Source organism: Calidris pugnax, unplaced genomic scaffold (assembly GCF_001431845.1).
Source record: "Calidris pugnax isolate Ruff unplaced genomic scaffold, ASM143184v1 scaffold70, whole genome shotgun sequence".
NCBI classification, from domain to species: Eukaryota; Metazoa; Chordata; class Aves; order Charadriiformes; family Scolopacidae; genus Calidris; species Calidris pugnax.
In genome coordinates, this window is record NW_015090862.1 from 5258891 (window position 1) to 5285954 (window position 27064).

Here is a 27064-nt window from a genome sequence, read left to right on the forward strand (position 1 = left end):
GGCCCCGGTGGCAGGGTGCCACGCCCCTCGGGGCGGCCAAGGCCTGGGGGGGCGGCGGCCTGGTCGGGCTCGGTGTCCCGGCCGGCGGAGCTCGCCCTGCGGCCTTGCGGCCCGCCCGCCGCCCCGGGTGCCGAAGCTGGTCGGGCGGCCGGTGGGGCGAGCCCCGGGGCGGTCGGTGCTGCAGGGTTTCCCTGCTTCCCTGCCTCCCGTTCTCGTGCTGCCCTTCATGCCATCACGGCTGCCGTAGTGGCCTCTCTAGTGTTACGTTTCCAGAGAGAAAACGTGCCGGTCCTTGATAAGCTGTCCTTTCAAAATGTCATTTTAACAGCTTAAACTCTTGCCAGTATCGTTAGTGTTCCCTCCCTCTCCTCCAGCTGTAAGTGAAAGGTTTAGCCCAAAGTGTTTTATAAAATACTTTTGAGATGGGAAATAAATAATAGTTTGGCTCACTGACTTCTGAAGTCAAATTTTCTAGCTTCCCACGAAATCCATTAAAAATTTTATTTTTTGTCTCATTTAGGCTATTGAAGAAGAAGGAGGTGATCCAGATAATATTGAAATAACTGTTTCAGCTGACACACCCACCAAGAAACCAACTAAAGGCAAAGGTTAAGATTCATTGATATATATTACATTTTTAAGGACTTTTGTTACATATATCACCTTAAAGAAAGAGTAACTGTGGCCTGTAGTTCGGATACAGTTGTGACTTTACTGCTTATGACTTCTGTCACGTAAGGCATCTTTTGCCTTACTCATCTGTTCTCAGGCAACGTATGGGGATGCTGGATGTATATGGAAAATGTGTGGGTTAAGAGATGTGTTGTGAAGTAGAGGCTGTACTGCCTGCAGATCCTGGAAACTTGTGCGATGTGTGCTGAGGCTGTGCAAATGATCTGTAAGATTTTTAGAGTGTTTTGTGTTAACAGAGGTCCTGAATATGGAGTGTTAGAGGTGCAAAGGAGGTGCAGGGACTGCCCCACAGCTCTGTGGCTGGGTATCTCTGCAGAGGCAAAAGTATCTGTGCAATAGCACAGGGGGAACTGAGAGGTTGTTTATTCAAGAGAAGGTGCTGGACCTAAGCTAGTGATGAGTGTACAATAGTATGTGGTAGGGGGTCACTGCCTGAAGAGGACTGTGTTGTGTGAGTTTATCAGTATGTTTTTTACTGAAAGTGGGATATATAAATACAAATTTCCTGAATGGGTTCTGAAGGCTCACTGTGAAACGTCTAATTAAGAGATTTTGGTTTTTTTCTGTTGTGAAAAATAATTGCTTAGATTCTAAACCAATCTGTTTGGCAGTGATTGTGTTGGCTCTGTTTTCTTTTGTATAAGTATTTAAATATTGTTTTGTGAGTTTGGGTTCTGGGGGTTTTTTGTTTGGGTTTTTGTTTTCTGTTGTTCTGGGAGCATCCATAATGAAGTAACACTGGGAAAGAAATGTCTGGTTTATGCAGAGCATTCTTCATTGAACGTACGTGCTAAGGATGTTCATACATGTGCTCTAGATAGCTGTTTTGGAAATGATCAATCTTGGACCACTGTGAGTTGCCTTAGGCTGAGTTTTGCGGTAAAAGTGGTTATTCATGCTTTCGGCTGATGCTGTGAATGGGAAATTTAATAATAAAATCTATCTGCTTAGAAAGTTTGAGTAACATCTGTGCTTTTCACGCACTAGAAAAGTAAAAGGAAATAAGCTGTTTCACAATACGCTTTTACTTTCATCTGTGACATTACTTTATTCCCTACTCTGGAAAGGTAGCTGAGGTTGAAGAAAACTACTTGGAAGCTAAATAAGGAAACGCTTCCCTGTTTTTTCGTGTAGAAATCTAAATGGTTTCTTGTTCTGCTGTGATGAACGCTTCTCTTATCTGCTGCTTTTCATCCTCCTATTCTCCAAACTAAGGTCATGATATGCATAATATTCTTCAGCTGGCTTCTTGTATAGTTACACTGTTTTGCTTCTGCAAAAGCAGTTTGCCCACTAGCGATGCTGCTGCCGGAGGCAGGGCTTCAGAGCTGTTCCCTGCCACCTCTTCAGTGGAACTGAATTGTAAGGCGTATGTATGACATGTACGTTCTTGGTAAACCTCAAAGTAAAATACAACCTTCACAAAGTTCTTATCTGCTTGCTCTGCAAGCTCAGGAGTTTTTCCTCATTACTTTTTGGATTACAAGTCTTAGGAGCAAATTTTGTGCCAGAAGTATGAGAGGTTCATGCTTTATTAATCTAAAAGTGTGGAACAAGAAAAACTCACTGATTTGTGTAGGGAAAATAATTTTTTATCTTATTGGTGTGCTTCTAACTGTAAGAAAGAATATAGTCTTTCTTTTTAACTATTCCTTTTATGTGTTAGCTGCTGATTCTGATCTTACCTCCCTCTCTGGTGGTTTCTGCTGAAACACGTTACTAGTAGTCAGAAAATATTCCTCAAAACTTGGAAATCTAGCACTTCAAAAATCCATTCTCTCTGTGTCACTAGGGAACTTTCAAAGGCGTGTGGGATATATATGCCCATCACCTGAATTCAGCAGGACTGAGTTTTCATCTAAAATTAACTCCCTCGATCCTCCTTGTGCTTGTACATGCCCTTCGCTCTGCGCAGAGTTGCCTCCTCCGCTGGTTTTGCCAACAGATTGCTCTAGGCCTTTTACTAATGCTTGCTTCCCCTCCGCCCCACAGCTTCAGACTAATACTAATCAGTCTTTAATTATTTTGCTGTTGTTCAGTGGTAAAATTAACAGCGCTACTAGTCCTGTAGTATTTTTTTCCCTATGTTATTATTGCTGTACAGAGGAGGTTTGGAGTATTAGATTTTTGTTGGAGTTCGGAAGAAAGTGCAGCCTCAGAAAAGGCCAGGGAGTGGGAGTAATGGATAAACCTCCTTACAGCAGCCAGAAAGAGGTGAATGGGAGGGAGGAAGAAGGTTTCTCTTCTGAAAAATCACAGACACGGGCAGCTAGCTATCGGTTTTAGATCTGAATGTTTTTTGTAGCTGGTTTTACTGCAACTCTTAAGGTCTTTGGAAAAGGTGAAATGTTTAATTCCCTAGTGTGCCTGTTGGAAGGACCTGATCTGGAATATTTATGCAGGCTGAATTGGAGGGATTCCTCCTCTAATATGTGTGTGTTAGTGACATATTTGTTTTCCCTCACTGCTTTTTTTTTTGTGTGTGTTTGTATCTTGACAAAAATGGAGGCAGATAGGAATGAGGTTAAGGGTGGGACTTACTTTCATAGAACAGGATTTTGTAATCGCCTGAGAAATTGATTTATCAACTGAGTATGTACTGCAACTGACAACTCAGTTGTCAAAAGTTGTACTTTTGACAACAACGATACAAAGCCAACTTGATATGTGATATGGAAGAAACATCTGTAAAACACTGAGTAGAAGAATAAGGCCTTGACGAAACTGGTTTGAATACAGACCTTCTTTGTCTCTTCAAACAAACTGCACCTTGCCAGTGTCCCACACCAAGTTCTGCAGCATAAGATGCTGTGTGAAAAAGGAGTCATATTTAAAATTGGGCATTTACTGACTTGCCTAAAATTGAGATAACACAGAGGGAGCCATGTAGATCTTCATCAGGAAAGTTAAAGAATGCTTGCAGAAGGATTCTGTAATCCAGTGAGAATCCCCGGTCAATCCTATATGCAAAGTTAGTCAAAATCTACCACTTTTTCCAGAAGCTATTTTAGTTAAATATTTGGGGTAAAGAACTGCAGAACAGTTAATCAGAAGAGCTGTATAGGCGAGATCCGTTGGTTTTGCAATTAAAGTTTGAAAGATTAAAGACGGAACAAATACCAAGTCCTCCATTCTGTAATTGCCTCAGCTGTGCCTCTCCACCCTGGAATTTAGTATCTATGGATGAATTTTTCTTTCTGTACAAAGACGACGGTTTTCAGAAAAAGCTGTTCTTTTCAAGCCTGAACAGTCTGCTGCTTATTCTGCTATCCAGAGAAAGTTGCTTTTCTGCTGGTTTGAGATATTTTTCAAATGTTTCTGAGGTGAACATTCTTTTGAAGTATGTGTGGTCAAAGATATTCAGGCATATTGATACATCATAACTTGGTGATTGAAAGTTATTTTTTCTGCCAAGTGAATGAAGAACAGGTTTTAGGCTAATCAGTTTTAACCTCAGAGTATTAATGTGAGAAAAGATGTCTATTTGCTGCTCTTCAAGTTTTTAAGGTCTAAGATACTTTATATCTTAAGTACCCCTCTATTTCCAATTTGACCCCTGAATTTCCAATTTGACAATACTATTTCTTAGATCAAATGCTGACAACTGACAGTGGCTGGCTTATACTGTTGCCCAAATAATTTAACTTCTTTAGTTACTTAAAAAATCAACCTAAGTTGTATGCTGTTGAACTTCAAAAGGAGAGTGGAGTGAGGAAAATAATCTGTCATGGTGTCATCTGTCCTTCAGGAATATTAGAGTAACTGTTTTAACAAACTGTCAGTTCATTATTTCTTCGTCTGTCTGAGTTGTTAACACCAATTACTATAGTTCTGTGATTTGATTTCTGAAATGCTGCTGCGCAGCAAGCTTCCCCAGAGGTAGATCAGAGTTGTCTTGCCCAGTGAATTATTGTTGCAGAGAGATAGGGATTCTCAACTGCACTGAAAATAGGTGTCTTATGTCACGTATATAACATGGTCGTAATCCGTGGGATGCTAGTACAAATGCCTTGATTTTAATTTTGAATAATGTGAGCTTTCAGTTTTTTCTAAATAAGTATTTTTGTGGACCTGCCTTTAAAAATTATTTTATTTTTTTTAAGGCAAGCAGGCTGCTCCTTTTTTCTGCTTCTCGGTGGCTGGTTCTGTTGATCTGCTTTGCAGTTGCTGAATAAAATAGTAAAGATTGAAAAGTGACTTCCCCGAACGTTCTTGGGGTCTCCCTTGCACACAAAGCTGTTGCACAACTATTTACTGTTACAAGGCATATATGTCTTAATTACAAAGTAGGTATCTGATAAGTGTTGTTCAATCACTCTATATATCTCTGCAAACTTTTAAGTATTTCTGTCAGAGTAGGGTCTCAACAGTTGTTTTAATCTTTTCTCGAGTGTTTTACTCAAGATAGAATACACTATAAGGAAATAAATTTTCGCCTCTTTTGAGGAAAGATGTATGTAAGTTATTTGTAAAGAGAACATTCCTTTTAAACTAGACTTTCTTCTTGCATGTTAATGAGTAGATAAGGCATGGAATAGAATCTTTCTTTGGAGGGAGGGAATTACTAAGCTAAAATACCTGAATTCAGAAGGTATTTTAAGTTGTAATTGATGCTTGAAAAAAGCCGAACACATGCAGATTCAACCTAACAGCAGTATCCTGCAGACACTGTAGAAGACTTCTAAGAATACAGAAATGTAACAGAATAATTTACTTTTGTTAATATTGTGACAAATGATACTACTCAAATTTCAGCAGACCTCTTAGGTAAATAAGGCTATAAAGAGTTTATTCCATTGTAAAGATTTTCTTTCCCTTTCCTCATTTTTGCTTCCTGTCCTGTGTTTTTGATGAATCTTTAGCATCAGGTACGACGGAACCCTCTTGGGGGTTTCAGCAGGAGTATAAGAAATGCAAACACTGATTCTTCCAAAATTTCATAAGTGTTGCTCTACTTCTGCATGAGATGCAGATGTCTAGTTTGTTTAAGACTTGTCTAAAACACTCTTCTATAATTCTGTATACACTCAAGTAGCCTGAATTTCTCATGTAGAGGACCACAAATAGCTTGTGGTACTGTAAGACTTGTAAATGAGATGAAAACTAAACATGCATAATGTTAAACCAACATTTTAAAGATGTTCTAAATCTTCTGCTTACTTCTAAGGAGAATATTCATTTTGTAAATAGTCCATTGCAATTTTATGGTGTGTAGCCATTGCCAGAAAAGGGATTAAGCATGGTTTATAAAGGAGTGCCATCATTCCAAGGTGAGATAGTATTTGTGGTGTTAGGCACCCAGGCTTGTGATGGATGCTGCTTACACCACTGACATATTCAATAGCCACTGCATGGATAAACCTATATATAAATTTTATCATGTGTTGACAACTTATATGACCTGAGACCTACTGTGCCTGTTGTCTGCACAAGGTCCAGTTGTTCCGACTGTAATTGTTCACATAACTTTTAATCCCAGTTACTTTCCTCAAAATGAGATGGGTCTTGAATAAGTGCACAGAAACAGTCATTTTCTGAAAGATATTTGTTGCAGTCTGACTTCCGTTGTATGAGATTGGAGCCAAGTGTGCCTTTCAGTAGCTCATTGTGGATGAGTATCAATGTGGAAAAGTTGAATTTTTGTGGATATTGGCTTTTTGGTACTGTACCAACATCTGAAAACTATCTGTATCTGAACCTTGAAGTGCCACTTTTGAGCACTGAGAGTTTAACCAGATCAAAGTAACCCGAAACACAGAACTGAGAGGGAAAGCAAACTTCCTACCACTTCCTGGCATGAAGCTGAAAAGTGAAGGTCATTGTTCATGTCTCCTTATGCCTTGGAATACCTCTGGTACTCAGAGTAAATGAGACTAACTGCAAAGACTGACAGACAGACTAAAGAAAGGCTAATGAAAACCTGTATTCCTGTCTGGCTTAATCTAGCAGCAAAGAAAAGGTATGGACAGCTTCATTACTGAAAGGTATAGCTTTCTCTTGATGAGGACGTATCAATAAAATATAGTTCTCTAGCTCTGTCAATTTTTTTTTCTTTTCCCTGTAAAGTCAGGGTTCTAGTTCACCTGCCAGATTTCCTCAGGCAAAATGAGTGAATTTAAGTAGCTTTCATAACAGTACACGATAGGTAGTTGCTAAATATATCTAGCATCTGCTGTGTATGTTTGCCTGTCTCTGTGTGTGCTTAGCTGGATATGGAATGCAGGAAAAACTTGGACAACTTTAACAGTTAAACTAAAGAACTGAAATGCGAGAGGGGTAAACCTGAAAAATAGGTGAATGTGTGTAGAAATCCTTGCTCTCTCACTGCTTTTTACTTATACTGAAGATCTTTGTGGCTGTAGATGCTATCACAGAATGCAAAAATAGTGATACAAAATTTGGGTTAGTCTTGCTTTCAGGCATCAGCTGTCCTTTCCAGAGTGAGTGCACTCTTCTCTCTGAGGAGAGCTGGCTTCCCTAAGTACACCTCTGCTGCTGACTTGTTGCACCAAAATCTCACAGATCTATTGCACTACAAATAAAAATGAGGAAGGTTTTGTTTTAAATGAAGTAAAAGCAGCGGCAAGATCTCTTTATGCATTTAGGTCTGAGTGTTTAGATCTCATGTTTTGCAACTGTAGAAATAACTTCTGCCATGTGTTTTCCTGGAGACTAGTGTGTGCCTGAACTCCACCCAGCTATCTGCCATATATAGGAGTACTGTCAGAGGGCTGCCTTTCAGGGAAACAAGGAAAAACAACTGGAATCTAAGTAATACAGTAGTCTCTCTTCTTGCCCTTTAGTTGAGCAGTTTGCAGCTTTGAAATGCAATATAAGAACTGTATGTGAAAGACAATGGAAATTAATTGCTGACAAAAATTGACTGTTCCAGGTAGCAGAAATATCCATACAGCATCAGACTTCGGATTAGCTATTTCTTTTCTATTCCTCTCTAATATCTATAGAATTAATTTAGCCATTTATTAGAGGATGAAGGGATGAGGGAAGTTGTGGTGTCAAAAAATAAAGCATTAAATGCTGATCATGACTGCCATCTCATTTGCATCTTGAATTGACACTGAGTTTCAGGAGAAAATAGTAAAGTCACTTCCTAACAGAACTGCTTTTGTACCTTGAGCTACTGAAAACCAGTGCATAGGCTAATCTTTGAGAGAATGAATCAGAGAGACAGAATGCCCTACAAAGGGTGTGTTTGCGTGGAGATATAAATATCTGCTGTTCTTTGGTCTTGTTTTTGCAGAAGACTAAGGAAGTTCGGTGGGTTCCAAAGGGAACTGTGTCTAGTTGTCATCTCCACAGGGCCATCTTTATTAGAGAAAAGCGTGTGTGTGCTGGAAGAACAGAATTCTTAATGGAACATGCCCTTAGTAGAGCAAAAAATATGTAGAAAACCCAAGTGCTTCACCTGGCTCAGTTCTTCTGCTGATTGTTGCCTCTAGTGATGAAAAGTACTGAAAAAGGTGGTTTGGAAAAGCTGAGCAGTTGCCATACTTGTGGATACTCAAACACAGCTAGATGAAACCCTGAGCAGTCCAGTCATGTTTGGAACTTACCTCTTCTTTTGAGGAGAAGGTTGGGTGGACTAGATGACCTTTAGAGGTCCCTTCTAACCTAAATTGCTCAGTGATGCTAATTATCCTATAAAGTTAGGCCTTTCAAAGTCTTGCATCATTAACTCCAGTAATTCTAGAAAATACACTTTAATGTTGTCCTGGATTCCATAATCTCACAAAGTAGAAGGATTGGTATTAACATCACAAACTTGGATGTAACTGCCTGTTTATGCAACAGCATTGATTGTTCATGCTCGCTCAGCTGACGGTTTTTTTGCCTCACCTTAAAAATACTCAATTTTGGGAGGGTTATGTTATAGTGAACAATTCAGACTGGCAGCTCTAGTCATAAGCATATCCTGTCATTTCAGGTAAAAAGCAGGAAGCTGATGAATTAGCTGGTGATGTTTCAGTTGAAGATGATTCCTTTGTCAAGGTAATAAAAGTATGTACATTTTTTTTTCCCCAGTTTGTATTTAAGTTAAATGTTTGGCTTTATTTACCAAAAAAAGCTTCAATTTTCTTTGTGCTGATTTATGTGGAAATTTGGAGCATTGTTTTTATGGTGTTTGCAGCTGTGATGCCTAAGGGTGTGAAGGTGTGGGCTTTTAAACATGCTATGAAGTTTTGTTATGGATATGATACAGTATTTTGCAGGAACAATGATTTTAGCAATTAATTTCTCACAATACAGCTATTACCCTTAGTTATGCCAAATATTTGTTGTTCACACCAAAAGGAAAGTGAATTGGAGACTCAAGATACAAGCGATCAAGACGGAAATGATGAATTAAAGGACTTCAAAGAACCTGTTGAAGATGAGAACTTGAATTCTAAAGAATTACCATCTGCAGAAAAGAAAAGATACCATGACCTGGAGCCAGCGGAGACAACAGAAGATGCAGAAAAGGATTCTGAAAGTCAGGTACTTTGTTGTATTTTACACGCATTTTTATTAGCAAAACGTACATTTGTTATTTTTTTTAGTGTGTCTGTATTACTAGGAAGTCAGAACTAGTTTTTCAGTTTGTCTTGCTTATCTCTGAAATTCTTTCTATTCTCCTTGACTTGTGTTTGAATAGTCCTGAAACAAATGTGGCATTGATTGATAAAATTCTACTGCAGTCCATGGAGAGTTCCTAAGTGGTCCTTTTCTCTACTGCTAGTAGTGACATACATAATCTGAACGCTCAACTGAAAGATGCAAGTCATGAGAACTGCTCGTTGATGATCACGTAACAGAAGTGTTTTCTGAGTTAATTGATTGATTATCACCTTATTGTGTATCCACGTAACAGAAGTGTTTTCTGAGTTAATTGGGTCTCTTGACTCTCTGAATGTTTAAGTGTCTTACAAATACTTTGCTGAGCAAGTCCCTTTTATGTTCTCACAGGAAAATGAAGGTCAAGACATAGAAGATTACACTTTTCCAACTGTCCATGTAAGTTCTAAATCAATTCTGTTAAGCTGACTTTCATGTTTGTTTAGTTGGAAAAGATCATTTTAGATTGGCTTTTTGTTCCAGTGTGCATCTTAGTCAGATGACATATTAACAGTAAAGGTAAATGGTATGGGAAGATTTAATTCATAATTTTTATAATGCAGATGACTTTAATTTCCAAATAAGATGTTCTATTTGAATACAAATTCCTGCCTACAATTTGGCAGTATTCAGTGCATAGACTTAGCAAGGGATAATTTTATAGTTTTCAAACTCTCTTAAAAACACTTAGGAGGGCTATGTTAAATGCTAACAAATTATATACAGCCTATACAGGAGTTTCGAACTCCTGTTTCAATGTAGAAATTTGCATTTGGAGAACGTTTGTCGGGGAGCTGGGGAGTGCTGGGGTTGGTTTTTTTGTTGTTGTTAATACTAACATCTGTAACATCTTTAAGTTCAGAAATTCATTCTGAGCTACATGGAATTGATATCTGAAAAGGGACATCTCATACGACATTTCTTGCTCAGTGAGGGTAATGATAAATAAGTAAATACCTATTAAAATCACAGTTTCATTTTGAAGTACTTAGTGGAGGAAGTCTACCTAGTTTCTGACTTCTGTCCTAAGCTTTTAAAACTAGCAATGAATTGCTTGCATTTCGTTGCAGTAGTAATCAGCAGTATGGCATCTATTCTGAAGGCTTTAGCAAGACGTGGGACAGTTTAGAAATGTCTTGTTGAGTTAAGGGAGGGGAGGGGAAAGGGGCAGGAGGAGGGAAAGGTGGGGAGAAAATAACTGCAATTTCCAACCGATTGCGAACTACAAGTGTTGCAGGTAGATACCAGTGAAGCTTCATCCAAATTTTCAGTGATATGACAAGAGAGGTGCACAGGCTTGGCTTCTAGATCATCTATTCTTTGGAAACGGTTTTCAGTTCATTAATTTGCCTTTATAAGATAGAAATTCTGTGGAAAATATGAACTGTTCTGTTTAAAGTTTTAAAGTAGGAGACATTTAGTCTTGACTTCCTTTTCTTGCAGGATGGTGAAGATGAAGAAAATGAGAAAGGTATGTTTAAAGTTTAATAGAGTTCAGAGGTCTTTAGTCTGGTAGAGCAGGCAACTGTCTCTTGTAATATTCAGTCTCTTTGCTAATACTAGGCTTGTCTCCAGTACTAAGTATCAGTTGTCTCCTTACACCTAAAATCATTGCAGTCAGTGGATTTATTTCGCTCCTAAGAGTTTATTTTGCTCTTAAGAGCTGATTGCAGTACTTATCAGTTACTGTGGTGGATGTATAATATAGTTGTAATACTATGATTCTTAATAAAAAAACATAGTATTCAAGGACTCTGATTTTAACATACGGTAAGTCTTGATGCAAAAGCTTCCAACTTGCACTGCAGTAACTGATGCTTAATTGAATGAAATTAAACACCCTTACACTGAACTTGAGCACCCAACAAATGTATGGACCGTCATATGCTTGGCTTACTGTCACTTAGAAATACTGGTTGTATATAGGATGGTAAAACAAGGTTTTTGGAAACCTGTGGAGTGGCTACCTTTTTTTTAAGCTGTGCTCATTAGTAACACTATAGAAGGAGTGTAATGCATTTGGGCAAACAGACTTCCTGGACAGAAGTCTTAAGGATTCTGCGTATTGTGGACTGGAAAGGACATGGAACACCATCACTTTGCACAGGATGGAATAAACACATTACTGAAGTTACAGGATAAAACTACAGACTCCGTGTTTACGAGGGACCCTATGGCTGGACCATCTGCGCAAATGCAAGAATACGATTGGAGATGCCTCTGTGGGACTGAGATGGAAAATCCGTCCAGTGGATGAAGACTGAGAACCATTTGTCCACGAACTCTGGATTAAAGCTGGCTCCTCTGTGTTCTACAGCAGCCTTGTACAGCTAACTTGACTGCCAAACAACTGCAAAAGAGAACACCAGTGTGGAAGACTGGCTGAAATTCTCCAAGACTGTAATTCTTTCGGATTTGGGAAGATTAGAAGTCCTAGAAACAGGAAGATTCAAAGATGGATTAAATCAAACTGTGAGCGTCCAAAGCAACTATTTTCTTCTGGAACGCTAAATCCTAAACTGGAAAATGGATACTTATGAAGAACGGGTATCTCCAGGATGGAACCATATTCTCCCTCCTAATGTTTTGGTATTTGTCTCTAGAAAATGTGTTTTGCCATGAAGAATAAGTGATCCTGGGTAAAGGATTTATATTTGTGTTAATACACCTTGTGTTTTTTTCTAACCTTCCATCAGTGCTAATAACTGGCTTTGTATTTTCTAGGTCCTATTCTAGCTTATGCATATGAAATTGTTTAAACTTCTTGTTTTGCCATATTTATTCCTGTTAAATCCTCTTAGATAAAGCAGGTTCTGGTGATGGTACACAAGAAGTATCTAAACCTCTTCCTTCAGAAGAAAGCCTAGCTGAGGCTGATCACACGGCTCATGAAGAGATGGAAGCTAACACCTCTGTGAAAGAAGCTGAGGATGATAACATATCGGTTACAATCCAGGCTGAAGATGCCATCACTCTGGATTTTGATGGTGATGACCTCCTAGAAACAGGTAAAAATGTGAAAATTACAGATTCTGAAGCAAGTAAGCCAAAGGATGGGCAGGATACCATTTCACAGAGCCTGGAGAAGGAAAGCAAGGACTATGAGATGACTGAGAACCATAAAGATGGTAAGAAGGAAGACTGCCTGAAGGGTGATCCCGTCAAGAAGGAAGCCAGAGAAGGTTCAAAGAAAGCAGAATCTGGAGACAAAGAAAAGGATACTTTGAAGAAAGGTCCCTCGTCTACTGGGGCCTCTGGTCAAGCAAAGAGGTTTGTTTTTCTATGTCAGTTCTTTACGATACTGAGTACCAGCATTCAATAAGATCACTCTACATTAAGGGGGTAGCAGCAAGAATCTTGTAATTAGTATCCTATGCTCCTGCCTATAGATTTTTTTGACCGCCATAAGTTACTTTTTAAAATTCAAGATCTTCGTATAGACACTATGTCCTACTGATTGCATTGTCGAATTGTCAGCATTTATTTATTTTTTTCAAATTGACGATTTTTTTAAATGTCCTTGTGATGATGGTAATGAACAGCTATCAGTTCTAAGAACACAAAATGAAGTCAAGTCCCCGTCCTGAAATCTGGAGAAGATTGCCATATATCCACTGAATAGAGTTGTCAGAAAATCTAGATCTTCAGGCATCTTGGGGAAAATCAGTGCAAGAATCCATAAGGGAATCATTTGTTCAAGTATACAGTCTAGCCCTTTTTTATTTTTATTTTTTGAAATGTGAACTTGTCTATTAGTATTAGCAATATAAAATGCAACACTTAGAAAATTCTGTGTTTTCAATTTTCTTCTGATTTTTAATTTGCTTCTCTAGCTCTTCTAAGGAATCTAAAGAAAGCAAGACAACTTCAAAGGATGATAAAGGTAACTATTACGAATCAAGGTAGTATTGTCTTGAACTAAATGCTTTCCTATTTGAGAAGTTGCTTGCCACAATCTAAAATGGCTTGTATAATTGAACTCGTCCATCTGTAGTAAATTATACCAGCGTCATTAAATATACATATGTGTGTCCGTATATTTTTTTTTCTCCTTATGCCAGATTCCTTGTAAGATCAAAAATACTTATTCTAAAGACTCAGTGAAAATATATTGTCCTATTTCAAAATACTTTTGGGAGCAAATTCCACTTAATGTTTCCCAACTCTTTGTTTTGATGAGGAGGTGTAATTTTCAGATGAGCCTGCTGTAACATACATACAATGATTTGGGTTGATGCTGTGCACTGTACAAGCAAAAATGACTGCAAGTACTCAACGCCAATGAAAGTTTTTGTCTTGTTTTTAATTCTAGCTCATTTCTAAATAAAGTGAACTCTCAACCAAGTATAATAGCTTGGTGCCAGCTAGCAAAATTGCACTTGCGGCTGTTCAGTGCGTTAAAGTTGTACCTAAAGTTTGTCTACTGTGGAGTTTCCATCTGTTACCATAAACCCCTGCATTACGATTAGAGATTCAGAGTGGAGCTCCAGAGCACATTAATGTCACCAGTTATACTGATGCTTCATAATTGAACAACTGCATTTGTATAAGCTCATGGTTCTCCTTCTTTTGCCTATTAGCTTGAAGCCAAAAACCTTTGTCACAGAATCTCTAATCACTAATGGGTGAAAGGAACTTCACCTGATAAATGAACTGTGGGGAAATTTTTATGACGGACATATTTGAGTCTTCTGTAGGTGCATGTCTGTTCATTATAGCTCTGTGCTTACAGTCAAATTAAATGAGGATACAGCAAATCTACTTTCATGTAGCATATATGGTAACTGTAACAATAACTATCATAAGGCTATTTTAAAATACATAGCTGAAGCCAGTATACTGCCTCTTTAATGTTATTTAATGATATGCTAAGTATATCTTGATAATCCCAGATATCTCAAGAAACTCTGATAATCCTAGTTTGACAATAACTGAGATTTGTTGCCTTTTGCTATTGTTCATCTTGACGTAAAAAAGGAAAATTATGCTTTTTCCTCAAGGTGGTTAAATTACTGTTTAAAACTCTGCCTACCACTGGATTTTCTATGGGTTTAACTGGAGATTCTGTTCTGATCTTGCTGGTGTGACTAGCTACATTTTAACATACTCAAAAGCAGTTCAAATGTTTAGCAGCAAGCAACAAGCTCAACTAAGTAAGACTAAAAGATGTTGGGAATAAGAGTACATGAATGTCTATGTTGTTGCACAAATGGCTGCTGTCTCGGGGAGGTTGTTGGTGTTTGAGGCACATAAACAAAAAAATCCAGCTTTTCTTTAGTATTTTCCTTAAGATGTGGAAAGTCATTTTGGTGGGTTTTGTCCAGTTCTACATTTAGCAGTATTTTTAAAAAGCTGCTCTGGATGGAGGGCAGATGCTTCACGAAGTTGTGGAAATTGAGCACATTATTCTGGAGACTGGGATTAACTAAGTCTCCTCTGTTTACCTTTTTGCCATCTCTTTGGCAATGTGAGTAGTGTAAAGACATACTCATGAAGAACAAATGTTGGGTGCTCAAAAAATTTTCTCGGATGGAAGTTACTGATAAAAACCAGAAGTTGAAGCTAAATGTACTTACCCAAATGGGGGGTAAAGCATGCCTTTAACAAAGAAATGTATGATTTTTCTAGCTCTGTTGTTGAACCAGAAGTGGAAGCTAAATGTACATACCCAAATGGGGGGTAAAGCATGCCGTTAGAAATGTATGATTTTTCTAGCTCTGTTGTTTGGGTATGAGTTAGCCAAGCTGTTGGTCTCAATACATGGGTGAAATTAATGAAATCTTATGGCATATATTTTCTTTATATAGAAGTCTTTTCAAGAAAGGTAACCGGATAAACAGTTACTTAAAGGTAACAGGCTAAGTTTCTCTTTTCAGCAACAGTTTAGTTCAATATTCATGGTACCTTTGTCTCCTTAATTTTTTGGTTGTTTTGTAAAACTTGTTTCAGGAAGCACAAGCAGTGTTAGTGGTAGCAGTGGAAGTTCAACTAGGAACCTGTGGGTTAGCGGACTGTCTTCCAACACAAAAGCTGCTGACTTGAAAAATCTCTTTGGCAAATATGGAAAGGTATTTCCTGGGGTGTGATACCATGTGTGTTGTGTGTGCCTCTTCCCCCTCCTCTATTCAATTATGGAAATTGCGTAATACTTGATTTAATTGATTTCTGAGATGAAATGTCTAACCAGTGTCATCTAACAAAACCCAGTACTTTCAGCATGTAAAGTGCATGCTTATAGGAAGAAGCATATGTTAATTTCATATGATAATTTTCTTCCTGTTGAGGTAAGATGCAAAAGAAATGTCACAAATAAGACTGGTCAGGACTGGCTTTAAGGTTTTTTTTAAAAAATTTTAAAATTAGTGATGGCTGTGTTCTTTTGTAGCAACTGTATTTAAACATGAGCATAAGATAACATGTAAAATTAGTGATGGCTGTATTTAAACATGAGCATAAGATAACATGCTAACCAGTAAAATTGTAATATAAACAGTCTTTATAGAACCTGCTGTTTTGAGAGACTGTTTTTAAAATGCATTCTGACTGCTCAAAATGTGAGGGCTTATGAATGGGAAAAATAGGTTAAAAAAAATGTGACAGTTAATGTCTGTTCTTTTAGGGACTCTTTTAATGATGTAACGAATTTTTTTATAGGCTGCTTAAACTAAGCCTGTCTTCCTGGATTGTGGTTTAATTTGACATGCAAATTGCATAGAACAATACAGAATCTGTATAAGCTGAGCAGTCTTCTGAATACAGTTTTTTGTTGCAGTTGTTCTCATTTTCTCAAAGGAGTTGCTGATAACTGTGCAGGTTTATACAAACACTATGAATTCACGTAGTTAAGAAGTTAATGCATCTTGGGAACAAGTTAGAACCTTAGCACTGTGAATATCAAGTGTGTGTACTGATTATTGCATACCTGTTTTTTCTAATAAATTTAGTAGGTGATTTTATTTAATGCCTTCACAAGTATTGAAACCTGAGAATATATTTTGTTTAAGCTTCAAATTCTTTGGCTGTTTTTGCTGTAAAGATGCTTGGTTACCTGTATTTTCTTAGCTTCCCAGTTTTAAATTAATTGGGAAATATTTAGGGAAATACTTAGTTTCTAAATGACTGTAGCATTACAGGCTTCTAGAAGGATGAAATTGTCACAGTAGAGCATCTGTAGTTACAGAAATTCTAGCAAGGAGCAGGAACACAAAGCTTAATGCTTCCTTGAGAAGCAGGTGTCAAAGAGCTGGTTGCTAAAATTGCTTAATTGACACATTTGCTAGATGCCTTTGAAGAACCGGCTCCCTTCTTAGGTTACTACATGACACTGCTTATACCTTCCTGCCATTATTGGCAGCTGCTGACTTCTTGGGGGGGTTTATCTGTCAGAGATGTCAAGTTCAGATCAGTGGTGTTTCTGTGAAGGTATTTTGACGGTATCTGTCAAAAGAAGCATTTAGATAACGTGCATGAGGTTGTGAGTATTCAAAACGGGACGCAAGCAGTAATTTGCTTTGATGTGATAGTTGGGATAAAGTTCTCAAAGGTGCAACTTCCTGTGGATTTACATGCTTTTGAAGACTTGGAGTGTCAGTCTTTCTAGTGGGGTGGGTCTTTGTTGCTGGTAGGGGTGGTTTTGTTTGGTTTGGGTTTTATGTACTCGAATAAAAATATTTTTGGAATATCATTGCTTCCCTGCTAGGAATGTCTGTCTCAAACCCTCAATGTTATCTGTTAACGTAGGTGCTTGGTGCAAAGGTGGTCACAAATGCACGAAGCCCAGGGGCAAAGTGTTACGGGATAGTAACAATGTCTTCCAGCACAGAAGTGGCCAGATGTATTGCACACCTTCATCGAACAGAGCTGCACGGACAACAAATCTCTGTTGAGAAAGTAGGTTTAGTAAGAGGAAAACTTCTCCCAAAATAGCCCATCTTATTCAAGAATCTATAGTAACCTGTTTGCTTTTGGAAAAAAATTATAGGTGAAAGGCGATCCCTCCAAAAAGGAGATGAAGAAGGAGAGTGATGAGAAGTCTGGTTCGGGTAGAAGCACAGGAGATAAGAAGACTACGTCAAGTGATAAAGCCAGCAAGTAAGAAATTCCACGTGTCTTCTGCAGTTGTGAAAATCCTTTAGGTTGAATTTTTCTCATTGTGTCTGTGTGTTTCTTTCCTAACAAGAACGCCATCAACCAAAAAAGAAGAAAAGAAATCTGAAAAATCTGAAAAAAAAGAAAGTAAAGAAGCCAAGAAAACAGAAGGTAAAGATGAGAAGAGTGATAATGGATCAAGTGGCCCTAATCAAGAATCCACTAAAAAATCTGAAGAAAAGAAGAGAATAAGTATGCAATATAGCCGTGTTTCCTCCTGTTGAATCTGTGTGTCTGACTTGTTTTGGGGGCATGTTCTTGCTCTTACCAGAAACCAGACAATGAAACAACTGCTCCTTTTAGACTCCAGTCACATGTATTACTTTAGAGCTGATGTTAAAGATTCTATATTTTATATTATTTAATTACAGACATGTGCTGGAATGCTTCTCCCATTGGTAACAGTTCAATGTGGATTTTAGGTTTAGACATTTCACCAAGGAAAATCTGTAATAGGCAAATAGGGCTCTGAGTGTGTGTGTGTGTGTGTTAAACCTTTTTTCTTTTTCTTTTTTTTTTCTCCCCCCTTCACTAGGTGGTAAAAGCCCAGGTCAAGTTGTAGTTTTAGACCAAACAAAAGGAGACCAAGGCCACACTAGGACAGTTAGAAGGGGAAGGTTTGATAAAGTAAGTATCTGTAGATTTGATACTACCTTACAGTTGATATTTTCACTGAAGAGTCAATAAATAATAAACTATTACAAACTGTTAAGCTTAGATAGAAGCTTTTTATACTTTGGGGTAGTTAAGTAGTTAATGATACTTGAAAATAGCATCCAGAAATCTCCCTAAATGAATGAGACTTCTGAAATAACCATTGTAATCTCTATCTATAGCCACAGATATTGAGGAACAAAGAGCGTATTATTCAAGATAAAGTGAAATTCAGGGAATACAGGGGTAGAAAGGATATCTTGCCTTTTGAAAAGATGAAGGAACAGAGATTGCGAGAACACATGGTTCGATTGGAAAGAATACGACGAGCTGTTGAACTCCGAAGGTAGTAATTCAACTTTTTGCTAAAGGCTATTTTATACATTATTGATCAGATACTATATTTAGAAGTCTAATTAGAATGCATTCTGTCAAGCCTTTTACTCAGATGTGTCTGGGACTCTGCCTGACATTATCTTTATATGAATTAATGGGCTCCAGAATTTTTATTTAATCTTTTAATAGCCATAAGTGTACACGCATAGCTTAGTGTTTGTTATAGTGGGGGTGTATCTCATAAGTGTTACTGCATGCCAGTGTTCTTTTGGAAATGATGAGAGTTGACAAGGAGATGTGGCCTAAAATGGTGTTTGGGGTTGGTTGGTTTGTTTGTTTTTAAATGGATAACTGTGACAAATCAAGCATAATGTAATCTTGTCCCTTTAAATGAAAGGGCAAAATGGCTACACTGTTCTATTCTGCTCTTTTCATATGGCCAAAAGTTTGCAAAGAATAGTTAAATGACTTGTGGTATTAGCTGGATTTCCCAAGGAATTCCCAGCAGGCATAAAACTTAAAGGAGTAGCTGCCTTTCGTAAGCTGTACTATAGCGGGTGGGAAGAAGCAGCAAAATGAAGCTGTGGACAAGTATACCTCACCTGTGCAACTCAGAGTGGTCATGTTATTCTGTCTTATTTTTAGACAGAAAACAATAAATAAATTTTTTGTTAGCTAGAAGAGGGCAAGAGCTAAATTAGCAAGTATTTTTAAGATTCAAACCATATTCTCCGCTAAGCTGCTGTTATTGTCTGCAACATGACAACATAGAAATACAAGTCCAGCATAAAATACATCAAGAAACATAATTCTTGATGTAACTCTTTCTAGTATCTGTTGTCTGCTTAAATGGTTCTGTAGAATATGTTAATACCACCTCGGCTACTTGGGGCTAAAAAGAGTAGACTTCTGTCAAGAGCTTACTCTCAAATGGTTGTTTTTTTAATGTCTGTGATGTTAGTTTTGGATAAGGAGAACTTTCAGATGAGTTTCTACTATCTATTTTTTTTTTTTTTTTTTTTTTTTTTTTTAAAAAAAAAAAAAAAAAAAAAATTTTTTTTTTTTTTTTTTTTTTTTTTTTTTTTTAGGCGAAGAGAAATTGCCGAGCGGGAGCGTCGTGAGAGAGAGCGCATACGAATCATGCACGAACGAGAAGAATGCTTGCAGAGAGAAAGGGAACGATTGGAAATCGAAAGGCAAAAACTGGAGAGGGAAAGGATGGAACGGGAGCGTTTGGAAAGAGAGCGTGTTCGCATTGAGCAGGTGTGCATATTTATAGTTTGGACCTTGGTGTGATACCATTTTGGATTATAACCCAGTTTGCGCTTGCGGTGAATTTTTCTCTTCAGCCTTCCACCCTGGCCAAAAAGAACTCGCCAAACATTTCACAATCCACAATGTACAACAAGAGCAATCCTTATCTTGTTTGCTTGACTTGTGGGTGACTTCATGGCAAATTCTTGCTACTGGTTTATGCAGTGGCCAGTGTAGAGAAGTACTTCTCTTTAATCTTAGATGCTATCCAAGGATGAATTGTATCTGATAGCCTTTAATAGAAAACTGTCAGATATTAATTCTATGTACTTGCTGACTGTTCTATAGGCATCTCTAATAAAGAGCTATTTTGCTTGTTGTGTTTATTCACCCTTCCCTTTGGTGCTAGGAACGTCGAAAAGAAGCAGAGCGTATTGCTCGTGAAAGGGAGGAGCTTCGTCGACAACAGCAGCAACTTCGTTATGAACAGGAAAAAAGGAATTCTTTGAAACGGCCACGTGATGTAGATCACAGGTAATCTCATCCTCAAACCATTGTTCTACAGCACTTTGGTAAAAAGAAACAGCTGCCAGCTCGGTGTCAGAAATGCATTTGTACCTGAAATAAGCTTCCATGGGAGAGTTAGATTTCTGGCATTTGTTTGGGTTTGACATCAGTTTATGCCAAGCATGAAACATACCTTGTCTGTAGGAGAGAGTTTTGAAATAAGAGAAGCATCCCATGAATTAATTGAATTAAAACTAATTAAAAGAGCATAATGCAATTCAGTGCATTTACTGAAAATAGCTGTTCTGCCTTAACGGTTGAAATTTCTAGCTTCTACTTTGTTAAGAATCTGTATTTCTGGTAAATGGATGGTTCAGGAAGTCAATGGGATGGCTTTTAATTTTTACTGAAGCTGATGACATTGGTCATTTGCTGTCTGAGCTACATGAATTGAACTGGCTTTGATCTTTATTTGATTATAAGAATTGGACTGAGACCATAGCCATAAATCTGACACGTTGGTGGTACAATGGAAGGTAAGAGTAAGTTGTTATGGTGGATGTCGTAGCAGAACACTAATATTTCTTGACCAGCTTCATTATTAAGGCTACTGATTTATACACTTTAGTATCTCACATTCTTATCATAGAGACTCTGTACCTGAATGCTTCTAGTAAGCAAGGCTGTGATGATACTAATCTTTCCTGAGAAAGCGGTTCTGATTTGTGGGTGTTCTGGTTTGGGGTTTTTTTGTTGGTTTATTTTTTTTTTTCCCTAGAAGGCAATTTTCAAGGCAAAATTTTACTCCAGTGATGTTTTTGTTGGAGGTTTGGTTTGGTGTTTTTTGTGGGCTTTGGGTTTGGTGTTTGGTTTTTTTTTTTGTTTTTGTGGGTTTTGGGTTTGGTGTTTGGGGTTTTTTTTTGTAGCTGTCCAACACGGTATAATATTGCTTAGATTTTATTATGTATTTTATTGATATTTTGTCTCTTTAATTTGCAGTTCAAGCAGAGAGATATTTTGGGGTTGTTTTTTTTTTTTTTTATTTGTAACTGTCCAACATGGTATACTATTGCTTAGATTTTATTATATATTTTATTGATATTTTGTCCCTTTAATTTGCAGTTCAAGCAGAGAGGTATTTTGGGTTCTTTTTTTTTTTTTAAGTGATTGTTGCTGTTTTAAAGAGTCTACCTTTTTTGGTGGCTTTCTAAAGGTCAAATCACCGTCTTTAAAACAGACAACTGACTCGATGGTTTTCTGCGTATTAGGCTTTGATTTGGATACATGGAGCTGACGAGGGTTCATTTGTTTTCCTTAAAGGAGAGATGACCCTTACTGGAATGAGAATAAGAAGATGGCTCTTGATACAGATGCACGTTTTAGTCATGGTTCAGATTACAGTCGCCAGCAGAACAGGTTTAATGATTTTGATCACAGAGAACGGGGACGATATCCAGAAGGTTCTGTTCCATCATCATCTTTTGATAGGTAAGTTTAGGTAATAGGGCAGGTATTTGCCTGCCAGCATTACTGTGGATTTCACTCTGAACTATTCAAAATTTAGAATGGTCCTTTATACGCTTCTGATGGAAGAGAATTACGGTATTGTCCTGAAATTCCTTGTGTTTTCAGGATTGGCCGTTTTTATCATGGAATCCAGTCTGCTTTTCCCGAAGACTTTAAATTTGCTGCCTGGTGGTCTTTTTTTGGTGATAGTTTGACATAATTATTATCATTATTCCTTTCTCACATCTAGTCCTAAGTGGGTTCCAATGGATTAGATCTGTCCTACTTGATAACCCATCTCCTTAAAAAGCAAGGCTTAAACAACTGGTTCAGTGAGAGTTAAGAGCATTATTTGTGTGAGTCACATTCGTCAGGGTCCATGCAACTGTGCAGTAAATGCTAGTTACAGATCTAACTTAATGTTTCCAGTAAACATCTCCAATAACCATTAAGACCACAAAATTGTAGCTTCTGGGCTTCTACTTTCGTGCTGCAGTGAACTAGAATTATATTTTCTAGCTGACTCAAGAAATCTAGCATTCCCTCTGCTTCATAATAGGCAAGAAGGGAGGCCCTGCAGTTGCTTAAATTACACTGACCAGAATGTGAAGAGATAAATGCATCAAGAAATGTTAAACTGCCTCTAAGAACTCAAGCTAAAAATTAAAATTGTAGAAATAAATATAATTTGAGGTAGGAAGGTTCTTTGAGATATGTACCTCATATGTAGCATTACACATGTAATGTAAAGATGAATAATATTTTTGTGTACTCAAATGTATACTGCTTATGTGTGCAGAGAATGGGGAAAATGAGAGACGAGCAAATGACTTTTTCCTTCTTTCCCAACTTAGGCGAGAACGTTTTGTAAATCAAGGTGAAGCAAAAAAGACTCGCCCGACAGCACGAAGAGACGAGCCAGGGTTTGAGAGATACCCAAAGAACTTCAGCGAGTCCAGAAGAAATGAACCACCACAACCAAGAAGTGAACTTCGAGATACAGACAGACGGGAAGTGCGAGGAGACAGAGATGAAAGAAGAACAGTGATAATTCATGACAGACCTGAAATACCACATGGTCGACACCCAAGAGAGACTGGTTCAAATCCCCCTAGGCAAACAAATTGGAAGAGCGAGGGAAGCATAAGCACAGACAAACGGGATGGCAGGTAAATCTGCTGGCTCACCAAAAAGCTAGTGAAGGTAGTGATTCTCATCAAATTTCCCCATATTAGCAATTCCTCAAGAATTGCTGTGTAAAGAGAGAACAGACCCCTCCAAAAGAATGGCAAAGTCACTTTCCAAAAGCATTAGACAAAACTCGTGTGTAGGTTGTCACATATGCTAAACAGCATCTGTAAACTCGATGCTGACTCCCAGCAATCTGTTCTTAATCATGTGTAGCAAGAGATAGTAAGGAGGCTTTTGTGCAAGAATGCTGATGTAAACAAATAACATGTAAGCTTTAATTATTTAGGGAGCCACATAGATCTAAAAGAACGTTTCTAAGAAGCAAGTTGCTAGGAACCTGAAAAACAAAAAGGAATCTTTGAAGTCTACATGTGCTGTGGTTTGGTGCCCATTCTATTATACTGAAACCAACATTTTGATAAAAGCAATTTTTACAGAGGCGAGAGGCCAGATCGATCGGGAAGAGAAGTGTCTGGGCACGTGAGAGGCGCCCCTCCCGGCAGCCGCAGCAGCGCTTCTGGCTATGGAAGCAGGGACGGAGAACGAGGCGTGATGGGAGAGAGAGGTGGACAAGTGAGTCATCTTTCTGTGTTAGTGTGCAGGAGTGAGACTGGAGAATGTGCAGTCACGCTGGACAACCAACCATATAGCATCACATAAACTATTAACGAGCATTCTGGCTCTTTTCATGTTACTTTTCTTTAAAAAGGTTCTTTTTTGTTGGGTTTTCTAATAAGCCAAGAAATAGCAGAAAACGTACCCAGTTCTTGTTAGGTCTGGCATCTTTCAGGTAAATCAGAACAAGGCCTGAACGAGTTGCTCATTAGGCTTTTAAGAATTTGTTGTCGTTGTCACATTTTTGGGATCAACCTTACACTGCCTGCTACTGCCAGTGCAGTTTGTCATTGTAATCTGGAACGTGCTACTGAGAGAAAAACCTTCTCTAAGACTTGTCTCCAGACTCCACAGACTAAATGAATGCTCCGTGCTACTAGATCCAGGAGCATTCAAAAAAACCAAAGCGTTTCTCTTTCTGCAGCTGTATGGAAGGTGTTTGTCAGGGATTCTGTGAGATCAGGGCAGAACTGGGAGTAGCGTGTGAGTTCTTGGAACTTCACTCCCTGCACACCCACACAGTTGTTATTGGAAAATAGTTTCTTTTTGTTATCTAGAGTTATTTTTAACAGGATTCTTGTAAGGATGGGTTAGCTGACTGAAACCTTAAAAGATGCTTGACTTCTTTGGTATATGATATATTGAAGCTGTAAGCTTAACTTTCCTGAAAAGCTCATTTCCTGTTGATAACAAAATATGCCTTTCATTCTGAAAATGACTGTCACTTCCTTCCTAGCACTATAATGAGGACAGACATGTTGTTGAACGCCACAGTCGTGAAACTGGACCAAGAAAAGAATGGCATGGACCTAGTTCTCAAGGAAGCGGGTATCATGACACAAGGAGAATGGGAGATGGCCGTGGAGGAGGTGGCATGATGTCTCCACATACAAGGTACAAAAACTACTCCTTCCTTGCAGTTCCCTCCTGAGCTCTCAAAGCTCTGGTTGCTTGGGCAGCGTGGTAGTCTCAGCGCAAGCAGCGTGACGTTCTGTGGGTGGGCTGCTGCAGCAGGACACACAAACCCAGCTTTCTGTGCCAGCACATGACCCCATGTTGTCATGTTGCCGGTGGCCACTGTTGTTCTGCTGCACAGAAGGAAGTGACTTCTTGCAAAGTCTCTTTTCTTGCATGGTTTCAGGTCTCTGCTGAGACTTAGTTGAGCGATAGGAGAAGTAACAATGTTCTTACCTGTACATAAAGAGTGTAGATACTTGTCATAACTTAACACTTTTTTAAAACCTTTGTTTCCAGTAACTCTTCACCAATTAATAGAGTTGTACAGATCACAGGCAATTCCATGCAGAGGGGAAGTGGCTCAGGATTTAAGCCATTTAAAGGTGGACCTCCACGAAGATTCTAAGATCTACAGCTGCTCGGTTTCAAGATAACTTATTGAAATCTCTTGTAAACTTTCTCTGATTAAAAAACAGGAAACCTTGTCTGGAAGTCCTGGTTAAATTTTTTTAATTTAACATGATTACTTTCCTCTCAATTTTGGAGGCATTTTAATAGTTACGTTGTAATTTTGGATAGTTTTTGTGTATCTTTGATAAGCATTTTCCCTGAGGCACTAGAGCTGTGTAAAAAAACAAATTGGAACCAAAATATTTGTTAATCCTGTATAAAAGACTAGTTTGCAGCTGTGTGCTAGTAGTTTGATTTACCAACATTAGCTCTGTGGTGTCATGCTTTAAAGTTAGCTACTTCTCACAACATACACAACTATAACCTCCATTTTGAAGGTTGTCCAGGCTATTATCTCTGCTTTCTAATTTGTAGAGAAATAAGATTGTTCTTTCATTACTGGGTATTATGTAACCTATTTTTGCAGAAGGTACTGTTACATTGAGTGCATTTATGTGTATTCTTGCAAATGTATTCTTTTGAAATAAACCTTCATATTCTGTATAGCTTCTAGTAAGTCTTTGAAACAGTCTTTGGGGAAGGAAGAGAGAATTAAACAGATACGTTCGTGTATAGCAAATCAAACCATGGGTGCCATTAGCTTCCAGCTAAAACTTCTTTAATTGTCTCCTTCACTACTATTACTGAATTGAAAAACTAGAAGCACCTTCGATAGCACAGGAAAGATTAGTAGCAAAAAATGCAGGGACTCTCACGGGAGGCCTGAAGAAATAATTTTGCAGAGTTTGCTCTTTATGTGTGACAAAGCTGTGGCAGAACCCAGCCCCCCAGGAATGCACGTTGTGTAGCGTGGCTGGGGAATCCCATCCCAGGCACCCTTGTTCAGAGACACCCACAACGCTTCACTCCTGGGCTCAGGCAAAAGGGATGCATCTTTGTAAACCTTCTGGTGTTATTTAACATTGAATGGCCTATGCTAAATCTTTTGTGACTGGGCCAATCAGAAATGTTAGGTAGTCAGTCCAAGGCTCATCTGTCACCCAGTCAGTGTAAGTATTTAGTTACAAGCCTGTTGTTCAGCAAGTAAAAAAAAAACCTACAACAAAAATAACAAAACCCCGCAAATCTACTGTGCTACACAGCTTTACCACATTGGGTTGTTACAGAAATGAACAGAGGACCTTCTAACAGAACTTAAAAAGTGCTTGTAAAGTAGTATTTGCAGGCTGGAAGGTTTCACTGCTCCAGGTTTTCTTTTAAGGAATGATTTAAGTTTGAAGTTTTAAGGCAAGAGTCAGCGAGAACATGCTGATGTTGCACATGGATCGTTGCCACCCTCAGTTACAGTCCGTTTGTGGGGAAGAACTGTTAAGTATCTACAGTCTTTCAGAGGAATTAAGAAGCAGAAAATGAGTTAGGCTAAATTGGTTTTGAGTTAGTAGCCTTTCAGGAAAGATGGGCGGAGAGAGAAACAGCATTTTCTGCAATTAATACTTTGTGAACACTGGCAACTGCCAAATATTTATGTTTAATCAAAAAAATATGTTGTATCAGCAAATGTGTCAGGCCCTGTTTACCCAGTAACTCATCTTGATGAATTTGATACCATCTTCTCTGTTGTTCAATTCTTAAAAGAAAAAGTTGACTATGTTCAATTTACTGCATTTTTTTTGCAGGAGTTTAAGAGAAAGTACAAGTTAACAGTGCATTTTAAAAATTACACATCCATTTGGCTACAGTCTATTTCATTAGGTGTGACAACACATACAAAATAAATAGTTGCTCTAAGATGAATTTGTAGTGGCTAATGGATCACATGGCAAATATGGAAGTTTATAACCTTAAAAGACAAAGCTCTAGAGTAGTACAAAAATAGAAGTTGGTGTGACTTGATATCTTGCCTCCAGTAAATAGGTCTAGGTGGGCATTCCACCTGTTAATAAATAGTATCTCCTGGCATTTTTTTTCTAAATTAAAAGAAAACGTGATTTTGCATATGTAGATATTCCACTTAGATTAAAATAGCAAAACAAACCAAGATGATGGGAAAAAAAACCTGATTGAAAACGAAGTGCCAAAAACTTTGAGTTTATAAAATATTTAGATCAACAGAAGTCTGTCCTTTTCTAAAGCAAGATTATTATTTTTGTTTAAAGACTTAATCCAACTGTTATTA

At 38.1% G+C, this 27064-nt stretch overlaps 1 protein-coding gene across 1 annotated transcript; it reads left to right on the forward strand.

Moving 5' to 3' along the window:
- The first annotated feature begins 583 nt into the window (after positions 1-583).
- Positions 584-25433, forward strand: SLTM (SAFB-like, transcription modulator). Its single transcript, XM_014944672.1, has 20 exons — positions 584-608; positions 8639-8703; positions 9007-9192; positions 9661-9708; positions 10753-10780; positions 12111-12579; positions 13143-13192; positions 15259-15377; positions 17050-17199; positions 17291-17400; positions 17489-17568; positions 17993-18084; positions 18294-18457; positions 19536-19710; positions 20111-20235; positions 21529-21696; positions 22569-22883; positions 23331-23478; positions 24257-24414; positions 24775-25433. The coding sequence occupies exons 6-20, from the start codon at positions 12206-12208 to the stop codon at positions 24881-24883; spliced, it is 2337 nt and encodes a 778-aa protein (XP_014800158.1). The 5' UTR covers positions 584-608; positions 8639-8703; positions 9007-9192; positions 9661-9708; positions 10753-10780; positions 12111-12205; the 3' UTR covers positions 24884-25433.
- Positions 25434-27064: the final 1631 nt, after the last annotated feature.

What these genes read in the sequence shown, in the direction of transcription:
- SLTM (XM_014944672.1), top strand. Translation starts at nt 12,206, where the DNA reads ATGGAAGCTAACACCTCTGTGAAAGAAGCTGAGGATGATAACATATCG. An exon ending in AACTTCAAAGGATGATAAAG is followed by an intron (nt 13,193 to 15,258) that starts GTAACTATTACG and finishes AACTTGTTTCAG; the next exon opens with GAAGCACAAGCAGTGTTAGT. An exon ending in TCTTTGGCAAATATGGAAAG is followed by an intron (nt 15,378 to 17,049) that starts GTATTTCCTGGG and finishes CTGTTAACGTAG; the next exon opens with GTGCTTGGTGCAAAGGTGGT.